This window comes from Syngnathoides biaculeatus, chromosome 22, assembly GCF_019802595.1.
Source record: "Syngnathoides biaculeatus isolate LvHL_M chromosome 22, ASM1980259v1, whole genome shotgun sequence".
In the NCBI taxonomy this organism is placed as follows: Eukaryota; Metazoa; Chordata; class Actinopteri; order Syngnathiformes; family Syngnathidae; genus Syngnathoides; species Syngnathoides biaculeatus.
Window position 1 is genome coordinate 11,186,399 of NC_084661.1, and position 14,104 is coordinate 11,200,502.

The 14,104-nt window shown below is 41.6% G+C and overlaps 1 protein-coding gene across 3 annotated transcripts; it reads right to left on the bottom strand.

Moving 5' to 3' along the window:
• Positions 1–14,063, bottom strand: LOC133496104 (alpha-N-acetylgalactosaminide alpha-2,6-sialyltransferase 1-like). 3 transcript variants are annotated; one of them, XM_061811360.1, is made up of 11 exons: positions 12,384–14,063; positions 11,988–12,013; positions 9,847–10,014; positions 8,737–9,031; positions 8,498–8,660; positions 6,062–6,224; positions 4,146–4,284; positions 3,964–4,067; positions 2,763–2,846; positions 2,533–2,632; positions 1–2,445 (listed from the first exon to the last, which is right to left on the bottom strand). In XM_061811360.1, exons 3-11 carry the CDS (start codon positions 9,945–9,947, stop codon positions 2,245–2,247), a joined length of 1,350 nt encoding a protein of 449 aa, XP_061667344.1. In that variant the 5' UTR covers positions 9,948–10,014; positions 11,988–12,013; positions 12,384–14,063; the 3' UTR covers positions 1–2,244. The 3 variants fall into 3 exon arrangements, with proteins under 3 accessions (XP_061667344.1, XP_061667345.1, XP_061667346.1); XM_061811361.1 differs by having other exon boundaries at positions 9,847–10,044; XM_061811362.1 differs by having other exon boundaries at positions 13,059–13,076.
• Positions 14,064–14,104: the final 41 nt, after the last annotated feature.

Consider the following 14,104-nt stretch of genomic DNA (forward strand, 5'->3'; position numbering starts at 1 on the left):
CTCCTCTTTATGGAGATCTGCCTTTTCCCCTTGGTACCAAACAAGCTTTGAAACACAAATATTCAAGCATTAACATACATAAACAGAAATACACTATATATTTTTTTTCCTTTACAGATAATGTTGAAAGTGCTTCCTCTTGGAAAAATAAATTTCCTTTATTCAAAACATGTACCCAAACACAATCACGAATAAACATTTTAAATAGTAAACTATTTAAGGTCGTAAAATGAGACTTTAAACTGGGCTTGTCCGTTTGGAGTCTCGCCGGACCCACTGCAGCGCTCTCAATCCACTTTTCTCATGTACATTAGTAGGAGGATTAAAATACTTCATAGTTTTGCAAAGGTTGACGCTCAAAAGTGCCGGAAAAGTCGCCGAGTTGGCGACACCGATTGTGATCTTGTAAACTCACTCCTCTCTCTTCGCTGCTATGTTGTTAGTGAATGTAACTGAAGCTGATTGGGGGAATCATAAAATCAATGCATTATGTACATAATATATATTTATTTCCCACAAACAGTGCAAATGTTATTTATCCCAACTAGCTCTGAGTCATGACTGAAATCCAAGACATTGCATGACTTGATTATTTAGCACACCATCGCTAATTCCCCCGTTATTGTTGTGTAGTAACCCATGTCGGGGAGACAATGCCGCAGCCCAGCTCTGAATTCTTCACTTTGGCAAGGTGTGCAATCGGGTGAGTCGGTTTTACCACCCGAGCTTCAACACCGTGCCCGACCGCGATAATGTTTCCCCGTGCAGTGACCCCAACCGCAAAAACACCAGCATCGTGTGTAAAAAAAAAAAAAAAATTAACGGAGAAAAAACCACCCAGCGTTTCAGGCTGGATGCTCCAGCAGAATGAGGGAAGAAGTGGAAATTTACAACACTTCTCAGGACACTTGAGCATCCGAGAGGGTTAATAGATTTGTTCTCAACTTATTTTCAACTCTTCAAATTGATTAATCATATGTAAAAAAAAATGGTGTTGGGAGAGACCAATAGTATTGATTTGTGAAAAAAAAAAGAATGAATCATATGTAGATGTACAAGTTTTCAGCCGGACAATGAGCATAGTCACCGAAGATAAATAAATGATAAATAGATATATCAATGTGTGCAAATCACCACAGATGTTGTTTTGGTATATGAACCGAGCAGTAACATTTTTGCTCTGACACGCCAATCAAAGGATATCAAAATGCGTACATCGGTAACGATTGAAGAAACACTCCAGTTGCTAATATAGTTTAAGATACATCAATAAGCAATATTGATTCTGAAGGCCCATTGCAGAGAACTGGAGATTTACATGTCACCGCATTGAGGCTGATCTGATTGGACGGGAAAAAAAAACATCTAACATGCAGTGTGGATGAAAAAAAAGTGAAGTGAAGAGAACAGATGAGGGTTGGGTGATGGGCGGTAACAGTATAAGCTGAAATCAGTCTTCATCCAAGATATCGGGTACTTATGAAGTTTGCCTATACTTGCGTACAAAAATAAATAAATTAATCTGACTTTAAATCTGACAACAACAGTACCATAATTCCCGGCCAACAGAGCGCACGTTATAAGCCTCACCCAGTACATTTGTAAAGGAAACACCATTTGGTACATACATACACTGCAGCTGTAAAAAAGCCGCAAGTGCCCACATTAAAACCCGCATTGAAACACGAGATATTAACATAGAAAGACGGTACACAGAGAGTTTAACGCTGGCGGCGCCGTGCTAACCCTAACGCCGCACTAACAGGGTCGTTTAAAAAAAAAAAAAAAACATACCAGTAAAAATCACTGAGACATGGCAGTACCACGCTAGCGCAGCGCTAACAGGGCCGTTCCGGTAAAAGTTACTTCCTCGGTACATATATTCCACCGCTCGAGTGCCCTCCTTGCGGCCGTTAGAAAAAAATGCACAAATTAGCCACATCACCGCATAAACCGCAGGGTTGAAAGCGTGTGAAAAAAGTAATGGCTTCTAGGCCAGAAATTACGGTAACTGCATCACTGCAGTTTCAGTCCAAAAAAAAATATTTCTTCACAATTAGCTTTCAGTGTGTTCATTGAAATTTCATCCATCAAAACTACGAGCGGCACCAGAACTCAGTATTAGCGTCAAGAGTCAAAATATAGTCAACATAAATAGTGCTAAAAAGCATCCTTCAAACGTCTTTAGGAGTGTGGATACACTGCATCATTGCAACAAAAAAGAAAACGGACAGTGTTCCCCTGTTACGTTTTTGTTGGCGGGGGTTCCTTTTCATTTCTTTGGTACAGCCGCAGGATTTTGTCATTGTGAAGCTTCTCCCAGGTTTTCATTTCCAGAATGTAGTCATGATTGGCATAAAAAATCACGCGACTCTTGTCGTGCTTCTCGAAATAGTAGTTGGAGTACTTAGCGTAGTCTCTCGTCATGAAGCCGTACACGTCGACCTGCGTCCAACGGAAAATATCGGATGGGGCAAAATATTTGTGTGTCGTTACATCATTGTTAAAAAAAGAAAAAAAAAAAGAACTTACTCTATCACATGTGTGGAGAGCTAGGAAGATTGTAAAAGCACCATTCGTCGGTCGGACTATTGTCCAGTATCGTCCGTTCAGGTGGGGGGACTTCAAGAACCTGAAGATTGACAAAAACATGATTCAGTCATTTGAAGTATGCCCACCGTCGTGTCGCTGGGTGTATTTCTTCCCGCGCCCCGCCCCCAAGTACGAATGATCACCGTGGTAAATAATAAATCAAGGTCGACCTGTTTCGCACATATCGCAGAAAGTCCTGGTGCAGGACGTAAAAGCGGCTCTCGTTGTACTGCCCCGTGTAATACGTCCGGGGCCTGAATGTGAAGAAAAAAAAAAAAAAGAAATTAAAAAAACATATATAAAGTTATTCTACTTTTCCCTTCATTGGTCAAGGAACCAAATTTGGTACCCGAAGTGTGCGATAAATACATCAATTCTGAAGAAATAATGTAAAGTCCCTCATCAGATGGTCAATGAAAATACAGTACCGTAATTCCCGGCCTAAAGAACGCACCTGGTTAAAAGCCTCATCGAGTACATTTATAAAGGAAATATCATTAGGTACATACGTACGCCGCAGCCGTGTAAAAGCTCCAACTGCCCACATTGAAATACGAGATATTTACAAAGAAAGACGGTACACAGAAAAAGTTTAACGCTAGCACGGAGCTAACGCTAGTGCCGCGCAAACACTTTTTGCTAACACCAGCGCCACGCTAATGCTAGTGCGGCCCTAGCGCGATTGCTAACAGGGTGTTTCGAATAAACCCGGTAAATATCATGAAGACAAGCCAATAACACAGCAGCAACACGCTACCACAGCGCTAACAGGGCCGGTAAAAGTCACTTCCTCGACACATATATTCCACCAGTCTCACTCTTACCTTTTCCGCTCGAGTGCCCTCTTATGGCCGTTAGAAAAAAAAATACATAACTTAGCTGCATCACCGCATAAACAGGGTTCAAAGCGTGTGAACAAAGTCGCGGTTTATAGGCTGGAAATTACGGTAGATATATTTTATAGAGACATATGTACATGTTTCGATATAAAATATAGGCAGGAAATTACGGTACTTGTAAATTCGACTTTTAAACCTATTGCAGTCCATAATATTCTACTTTACACTCACAGAGCACCCTCTCATGCACTTAACGACAATAATACCTCAATTGCACAAATACGGCCCCTAATTATAAGTGCATTTAAGGACAATGTTTGTCAATATTGCATAATAATATACTGACTTAATTACTATACTCTTGTACTTAGTAATACTAATAATACTAATAAATAATATTTAATAAGCTCTAAAAGGTTTTTAAGAAATGACAAAAAAATGTCAAAGTAAGCAACATACTTAACTGTTGGGCGTATCAATACTCTGGTACCATTTTGTGATTGTTTGATATTCGGGGAAGGATATTCTTCACCGTTTGTTTTTGTAGGAGCCAAGCGACACCCTTTCGCCCCTGAGGAGTCCTTGGAGCCACTGGAAGTCCCGCATGCCCTCTGGAATCATCACATACTTGATGCCCTGCACGAAACGGGCCGCGTGAGCGAGCGACTGAGGGATAACAAACGAATGCGTGAATGCAGTCCAAGGTAGCCGTACCTCGTCGTGGGGGGCCGACTTGTAGCCGTATTTCTTGAAGAGATATAGAGACATGGTGATGGAGTGCGCCGTGTGGACGTAGACGGACGTCTTGTTCCCCACGTCCTCCTCGTAACCCTTGATGACGGCGCCGTTCATCCTGACGAACCCAAAAACTTTCAAAATCATAACTACGACCTTGTGGAGTTATTGGAGAGTCATCAAATTTTGCCGCCTTCTTGCAAAAAAAAGTAAAATGGTTGCAAAACTGGTATATACAGTTAAAATTTCGTAGCACGTAGATAAAAGAAATTTCTATTGTTCTGTAGAAATCCGATAGAAAATCACAGCCAAAATTCTATAGAAGAAGTTGTTCTGTACAAACTTTATAGAATTCTATAGATTTCTATAGAATTTGTATCGCACATTTTTAGCAGCTTTTCCGAAATTGTGACTGCAATAAAATTGATGTTAAAATGGCTGCTACCACACAAAATGGAAGTCTTCCCGAGTCTTTAACCAAGTTTCGTGTCACCTTCTTGTGGTCCCTTGTCCTTGTGACACACCTCCCCCCCCTCAAAAAAATGTCACTTCTCCTGTCTAGTGGGCACGACATTTTTCCCTCCCTCTATTGCCAACTAGTCATTGGAAAACACAAAAATTCCTTTTCGCTGATAGCGTACTGTCGTGTGACGCCGTTGTACAATCTGTGTTGTTTTTGGTTCCTCCCACGAAGTGAAGTGCATACCGGCATGAAAAAACACCGTCACGCCATGGAGGACGGCTCCATCCACAACGCAGCGTGCGGACGAAAGTATTGATCTCACGGCTGTTTCACATTAGGACTGTAATTCGACTGTATATTTAAGTTGGATTTTTTGTCACTGGCATTAGCCACTTCGTTGTGCCCGGAGTTAGTGAGTTGCATTCCCCGACAGTAGGAATCTCCACCACTGAGAATAGTGTAGTGTTATGAGCTATCCTCGTCACAGTGCTTCTGTGCCACCTCAGTTTAGTCCTGTCTTAGTTTATGTTCCATAGTCAAGTCCTGGTTCATAGTTTGTCTCCTAGTCATCAGACCTCACTTTTCACGTTTTTGGATCCTGCCTTTGCTTAGTGTTTCTGTACCTCTGCCTTCTCGGACTGCTTACACCGTGTACGACCTCAGCTTTGAATAAAAACTATGCTTAACATCATGTCCTCGTCTCGGAGTCCTGCATTTGGGTCCAGCCCTGCACCGGAGGTTCTTGACACATTGGTCAGTATACATTCCAATCACTACACTCTGAACGAATGAGTTGTTTGGGTGCCGCCCCCCAAATCCTCATGTCAATCATTAGCCACCAGGAACAGAACCGGGCCTTCCCTCAACTGACCCTGTGACTTTGTCAAAATGTGCTCCTTCGGCAGAAACCCCACCAGACAACATTGTCAGTCATTAGACCAAGCGACATAAGGTGGATATAACATTTCGTTTTTACGAGTCACATTTCGGGTTGAACGTCACATTCCAAATAGATGGCATCGCCACGCTATGCTGCAGGACAAAGCCACACGGAAGCGTTCCGTGTTGGACAAGACGTGGACAAACTGGTTTTGAAATCGCCTGTTGGCTCCATCTCGCCTTTGCGAGGTATTGTGTGAGCGCACGCCTCGAGCAATATTTATTTAAAACACCCTGAAGCTTGCTGGATTTCAAAGAGAAAGAATCACGTTGACCTTGTGACGCCAATAAGAATAGACTGAAATAATATTGCATGACAACTCATAATTCACGACATGCCCAGTCCACCAATGGAAAATATTGCCGGGTTATCGAGCACAGTTGAAAATTAAAGGATTTTGTCCATCACAAAATCGCCGAGATCGATTTAAAAAGGAGTGACAGGACTAAATGTCGACCAAAGGGCTTGAAATTGAACGAAAGAATATATTACCTGAAGACATAATCGTGCGCGTCAATTTCTTTCCCCATTTTGGAGCCGTTCAGGATGCCGGCGGTACCCACAACGGCACAACGAATGCAACCATCGCCGCCTGGCTTTGGAGACAGGAGGGGCTCCTTTGGTTCTGGGATCAACTTGACTGAGGAGATTACATCTGTTAAAAAAATAAGATGTTTTTTTTTTTTTTTTTAATTTACGTGTTATCTCTTATTGTGAATGATTAAACTTCACATGCTCCACCCAGACAATGAGATGAGTTGACAGGAACTGTGATGACTTGCAAAGTAAATCAGTGAAGATACACTTTGCTTATCTTAAATTTGCAGCTGAACCGACCGGGCCGCCGCCGCCGCTCTATTGTCGACAACCCACAGTCGGGATTTTTATACATGGAACACAAGGTTTACACAAGTTACACATTTACCAAACTACAATAAAAATGAAACACATAGTCAATGTGACACTGAGCCTTATGTTTACGAAGATCTAAGATTCCGGCAATACTTCCACATTTCATGGCGCAATGCATGCTGGGATGTGGGCTGAGTTTATAGAGGAAATTCTTGGGTCCTGGAATTGGAGAAAATGAACCTAAAATGGCTGCTTTGATCCAAGATTGCTGACTTTCTGGGCTGGGGTGTAAAGTTTGTGGCAACAAGTCCCTCCCCCGCTATGGAGTTCGTGCACCTACGTCATTAAATCACGTCACTAGCCGGAAGTGGCGGTCAAACAAAGCATTGTTCATTGCTAAGTCGGTAGAACACGACGCGAACATATGTTTTATAGCACGACGCCCAGAGTTTTGTCTGATCATAAACGAAGGAACGTGGAAAAATGAGAGACACTTGGCATAGAGGACCCATATTTAATGTCGAAGTCGATGTTTTCGCCGATAAGAAATTGGACTGTTAACCCGCTTGCGCTTGTCTCGGACAACTGGATCTACACATGGATCTGGTGAGTAAGTCGTCGAGATTTACGCGGAAGACTTTGAAAGCGTAGAAATGTCTGGATGCATACAAATACTCCGTTCCTGGATCTGCTCTCAATCAAGAATAAGTCCCACATATAAATGGAGCGACTCCGATTTTTTTAATACCAATATTTAAATAAATGACCCCTGGTTTTACACAAACTCGCATTCATTAACTATGATTGGAAAAAAAAAAATACAGCGAGTCGGCTGCTCCGTACACGGAAGTGTTGTTGCGGCCACACGTCAAACTTCGGTAAACCTCTCCGTGACAGAGGGTTTATTTTCTTTTATTAAATAGGCATTGGACTCTTTTGAGAACAATGCATATTAAAAAAAATATATATATATTGTAGTTTCCTAAATGGGCTAAGCTTGACGCATTATTCCTTCTTCACGAGCACCAAAAAAGAGGAAACAAAAGTAATCCATGACGCGGTTGGTTTGGTTAAAGAAAACTATAGAAATAAAATTGTGTCCACATTGCATGGGCACAGGAAATCCAGGTCATTGAACAAAAATACAAAGAAAATTATGAGGATTGAGGATGATGATGGATGTTAATGATGCTAATAATGATGATGATGATGATCAAAAAACTATTTCGCTCAACTGTCCATATTTCCACTCCACCGTCTAACCTTCATTCTTCTTCCGGTTCATTACGTAATCACAATGTACCAACTATGTAGCAAACCTCAAATCCTCATTTTAAATATAAAAGAATACAATGTCCTCATCATCCACAGCGTACATATAATAAACAATTATCAATACACAATATCACAAAATTAAAACGTAGCTGAAATTCTTTCACTAATTATTCTGACTGGAAATACTTGAAGAACAGAAATTAGATTTAGACTCTTCCACATCCGTCCGGGAGAGGTTTACAGAAGTTTAACGTGTGGCCGCAACACGCTTCCGTGTACGTTGGAGATGACTCCCTGTCGTTTTTTTTTTTTTTTTTAATACGCATTGTTCTCTAATGAGCCAATTTGGCATTATAAATACTTCTTGGAAATTTGAGATTGAGAATAATAATTCCTTCCAGAAGTGAAGTGATTGCTACACAGTCGTTGGGCACCATCCATCACGTTTAATTTCCGAAATCCATCGATCTTTTTTCGTCTTTTCAACTGGTATTCCATAAAATGATCTCTTTGAATATCTGTCTCGTCTGTTGTAACGACCAACAGCACAACAAGTCTCGGGGCATTGTGAATATTCTGCTCCGGTTCAATGTCCCTCACACTGTCGAGCAGCTCTTTTCGACCGGCAATACAGCACCGTGAAAATGCTGACGTCATATGCAACGAGCTCTATAATAGACATGCCTCGCAAATTCCTGTTGCTATGTGAAACCATGCCGGAGGCTGGAATTTCTCCCCGATTCGCGGGGGGAATCTTGAGGAGATTGTCTCTGAGCGACACCCGATCACGCGTTGACGTACCGTTGTAAGAGAATCCCATGAAGCCAAAAGGATTGTTGAAATGGGAGAGCCTGTTCCACTCGCTCATGTTAATGTTGCTCTTATGGAGGAACAAACGTATATTTGGAAGGAAAGCCTCCATGAAACTCTTCTCCTTGGAATTCCGCAGCGATTCCCGGCAACTCTATAGGAAGGGGAAAAAAAATATGAATTCAAATTCAGGCGTTGTTTTTCCCTTTCTCGCCGTGGCGCGCGCTTACGCCGTTTGGAGGTGCAGCATCCTGATTGTACACATCCTCAAAGTCCCAGACGGGAAGTTTGGAGAAGTCTTTTTTCAGGAGGATGGGCATGGGGGTCTCGGGGACGGGGACGGGGACGACGACGACGACGCCGCGGGTGGACACGTTTTCTCTCTCGCCTTCAAACTCCGTGACGGGCATTGAGGTTACCCACTTGGCGGGTGCTGTAGCGTTTAAGGCGATCGGTCCGGGGGCTGCTTGCTCACGATTCCATTTTGTGACGACAGTCTCAAAGTTCCTTGAGAATGTGGTCCAGCTGAATTGGAGGAGAAAGTGAGAGCAAGTGCTCAAAGAGGGCTCGAATACTTTTTACATTTGTGCCGTCCGTCTGCTTACACTCAGTGTACAAAATTAGCTTGCAGCCATACCTTTTTTAAAATTCCACAATCAACACTGACTCTGATTAAAATCATCAAATATCAAATTATTTTCAGGATTCTCACCCTATAAATGCGGCATTATATCATCTTTCACACTGAGACGAGTTTCACAATTGACTCAATGAGTTGCAGTAATACTACTGATTTACTGCAAAAAGACAAAGTGCCTTTGAGTATTGTTATATTGTCTGTCTACTTGTGTTGCTGCACAGTTAGTTTAAATATCCATCCTTTAAAGGTTTATAACATCCCAACACATTTCAATTTGTTACTCACTTGTATCAGAAAGGACCACAGTATTTAATCTTTTAGTAAAAAAAAAAACACTTTTTTAACTTTTCTCCCCAAATAAATAAGAGGTAAATAAAGATAAAATATAAAAATCATCATACATCAGTATTTTCCCCAGCTTCCTTTTGCTCGATGGGATTCCTTAACTACTACAGCCCTAATTAAAATTATTTCTCATTAAATTTATTGAGCTCTTTGGAAACACCACTTGAAGTGACAGGAAGTTTACATTTTGGTATGTCTAGTTCTTTGAAGTAAAAGGTTTCAATAATTTTGCCACAAAGAGTTCAAGACCTCTCAACCAGTATTGCTTTCAGACCCAATTAAAACAGCAGAAGAACAATAGTTCCCATACTCCATATACAAAATAAGTTTTACAAAAATAAATTAATACACTTACTTGATGTTGACTGTTAGATTTTCTTGATATAGAACAAAAAAGACAGTCCCAACGAAGATGAAAAACAGCCAAGTAAAAATCTTGGATGTGTGGAAGGCCATCGCCGCACATTGGACCTGCCCGGCTGGAAGGATCGCGGCTCTGCTGGGGGCGGGAGGGATGTGGCACCTTGTGGCAATCGCACAATGGGCAGGGTTACTGTACACACACGGTGCCTTGTCATTACAAAACACACAAACCCCACCTGTGCGTTTCCTCGGTTCACTGCATTAACAAAAAGGACGTTTGTATGCGGTTCCGGTATAATTCTGTCATCAGCAATTGACGCAAGATTACATGATTCTTCAATAGGCCTCAACTTCTTCTTTTCTTTTAGGATTGTCTCGTTAGGGGTCGCCACAGCGTGTCATCTTAGATGAACGCTTATTTGTTTGGCACAGTTTTACGCCGGATGCCCTTCTTGACGCAACCCCTCAGCATTTAGCCGGGGGAGAGAAGCTTACAGCCCCAGGTATTCCCAGGTGGTCTCCCATCCAAGTACAAACCAGGACCAAACCCTCATAGCTTCCGAGATCTGACGAAACTGGGCCCTCAATATTCCTCAAGGTTCTACTAAAAAGTAACTTTTCTTTAAAGCATTGGTTTATATGTCTCTAAATAAGACAATCGATTGCTAAGGGGCACTCCAGGAGCTGACCCTGAAGTCTTTTGATGAGCAGTTCGTTCCTGAATTAGTTCATTTCCAGTAAGATTATAATGTTTGATGGTGAATGTCCTGAGAAAAAGTGCCCTGCAATTGGCTGGGGACCACTTCAGCGTGTAGCCAGCTTCCCGCCCGAGGATAGGCGGGAAGGGCTTTAGCACGCTGGCGACGCTAGCAAGGGTAAACGCTACAGAAAATGGATGAATGGCATAAAAACACTTCTGGAAAAAAAAATCATGACCAAGCCTGTCACAATTCATGCATCAGAGGGTTAAATATACAATTCTGAAAGGATAACAATACTTTTCATTTTCACTTTTCACATTACCGTGAAGTAAATAAGTATTTGAACACCCTGCAATAAATATTGCAACTTCTCCCACTTAAAAATCATGGAGGGGTCTGAAATTTTCATCATAGGTGCATGTCCACTGTGAAAGAGATCATCTAAAAATAAAAATCCAGAAATCACAATGTCTGATTTTTTTAAATGAATTATTTGTGCGAATCAGTTGCAAACAAGTATTTGAACACTTGAGAAAACCAATGTTAATATTTGGTACAGTAGCCTTTCTTTCACTGTATTAAGGAGAGCATGACCGCTGCCATGTTTTGTGAGATTTGGGGGAACAACCTCTTTCTGTCAGTCAGAACATTGAAGATGGGTCGTGGCTGGGTCTTTCAACATGACAACGACCCGAAGCATACAGCCAGGAAAACAAATGAGTGGCTCCGTAAGAAGCTTATCAAGGTTCTGGTGTGGCCTAGCCAGTCTCAAGACCTAAACCCAATAGAAAATCTTATGGAGGGAGCTGAAACTCCGTGTTTCTCAGCGACAGCCCAGAAACCAAATATTAACATTGTTTTTCTCAGGTGTTCAAATACTTATTTGCAACTCTTTCGCACTAATAAATCGTTAAAAAAATCCAACATTGTGATTTCTGTATTTTTCTTTTTAGATGATCTCTCTCACAGTGGACATGCACCTCTGATGAAAATTTCAGACCCCTCCATGATTTCTAAGTGGAAGAACTTGCAATATAGCAGGGTGTTCAAATACTTATTTTCTCCACTGTCGCTTTGCGACATACTCCAGTCATCATTCTTAGTCATAGCAAAGCCACTTAATTTGTTTTTAAAGCGTTAACATATCAAGTTATTATCATTCCTGTAACTCCTAAATATGGAGGACTAAGAGTGCCTAAGATTAAATAAAAACATGAAACAACTTTTTGAAGTTAGCCCTTTCACTTATTTTTTTTTTTTTTTACAATATCTTTCCAAGTAAGCCAGTACTTGATGTTTTAACGTACACCAATTTACTGACAACAGTATCAAACCATTGTATCTATTTTTTAAATTTGCTGAGAAATTGGACAAGGTCAACACGAACTAAGATGTGTCCTGGAGAAGAAATAAGAAATAATGTTTTTCTTACCGTCACGCAGCATGCGGCAGAACTTGCTGGCGTGTCAGCGTATCGCACAGAACCCACAGTCAGCATGTTTTAGAAAAGAAAACAAGACGTCATTCGAAATTTGAATAAGATACACGCTCATCACACATTAACATCTTTATCACAGCAACAGTTCCTCATTTTATGACACACGCTACATGGCGGCCGCCACACAGCTTCACAATTCTGCTGCATACTAAACACTAACGCCCTTTGTGATGGCAACTAAAATCCCAGGAAGCAGCGGAAAGTGTAGGTAATGACTGTTAGTGCAAAATATGTGGTAAATAAATGTGGAATCTGCAGGAATGTCTAACGGCGTTTTGACTGAAATGTGTCATTAGTTCACTTGTCAGTCATTTGCTACTGCCGACTGACCTCCCCGACCTGCCGTCGTCCAGGCCTTGAGGACTTCGGCGAATGGCCAATGAGTGGCCAGCATCAGGCTTGGGGAGGGACTTAAGTGAACTGAGTGATTCCTTCAGTCAACAGCTGTACTAAGGAACTGAAGTGCCATTTGTTCCAGGGAGGGGCTGAAGTGAACCAAGAGATTTGTTTAGGCAACTGGTGTACAGAGGAAGTGAAGATTGATTCATTTGTTATCTGCAAGGGCGCGATGTACTATTCACTTGCCAGAGGTGGGTTAACTTGGTACAATACCTATTTTTATTCTAGAAGACCAGACCAAGGACTGCTCCCACTGTATACTGAGAATATGAACGCTGTAACCACATTTTGGGGTTTGGCCCTGCACCATGCTGGTTCCTATCATCCTTCAAATGTAATAAAAACACAAAAACATGCCCGGGTGAATATAAAGTAACAGGAAGGGTAGGCTAAATGCACCAGATAAAGCCTCATTAAGATTTCTGCCCAATTGGTTTAAAAAAAAAAAAAAAATCTCTTAAATTTCATCTTCATGTGCACACAACCCCCCCCTGCTGGCTCAAAGCTTGTCATTTCCTGACTGAAATTATCTGTCCGAATATTCCAAGTCAACAAACGTTCCAGAAATGTCCGAGGACGAAAGGCATAATGCAATGCGGCATGTACTTGTATACTTGTCCGAAGAGCAGTGATAAGAAGCTCCGTTGACGGTCCTTCTCGTCCTTATATAGGCACTCCTTGGAACATTCCAGAATTCCGCATCACAAAAGATCCGCATCATAATAACATCAAAGTGTGAAAGGGAGATAAAGAATAAAAATACACACACATAACATTATGTATAATTATTCTATGGTTGATTATATATTATGAAATAAAGAAATCCAATAGGGCAGGGGTGTCAAACTCATTTTTGTAACGGGCCACATTGTAGTTACGATTTCCCTCAGAGGGCCGTTATGGGGAAATCTATAGAAATCCTGAATTGCCTCCTCATATTCACACATGAAATGTATGAAATAGTTTGGGAATCCGAAACCGAGGGTGATGGGTTTTACAACCATTGTTTATGTTTGGTAACACAAAAATGCGGATAATATCTCAACATTATCATTTACGATGTATGAAAATTTGAAATATTGGGACATATTTTCACAAGAATCCTGGATTTTGACACCGATGATTTGCCTTTGCGGGCCACATAAAATCATGTGGCAGGCCGGATCTGGACCCCGGGCCTTGAGTTTGACACCTGTGCAATAGGTCATCCATCCATTTTCTTAGCCACTTATCCTCACAAGGGTGACAGGGAGTGCTGGAGCCTATCCCAGCTGTCAACGGGTAGGGGGTAGGGTACACCCTGAACTGGTTTCCGGCTGATCGCAGGGCACATGGCGACAAAAGGCCGCACTCACAATCACACCTAGGGGCAATTTAGAGTGTCCAATTATTGCATGTTTTTGGGATGTGGGAGGAAACCCACACAGGCACGGGGAGAACATTTTTTATTTTTTTTTAATGGGACAGTGTGTTAATAAATATTTTCCTTTCGGCTTGTCGCATTAGGGGTAACATATTGTTATCCTTTTCCACCAAATCATATCTCCTGAATCCTCCCATTTGACACCAAATACTCTCATGTCACCCCTGCTTACAACCACCAAACTTTTCTTTGGTCTTCCTCTCGCTCTCTTCCATGAGAGCTCCATCGT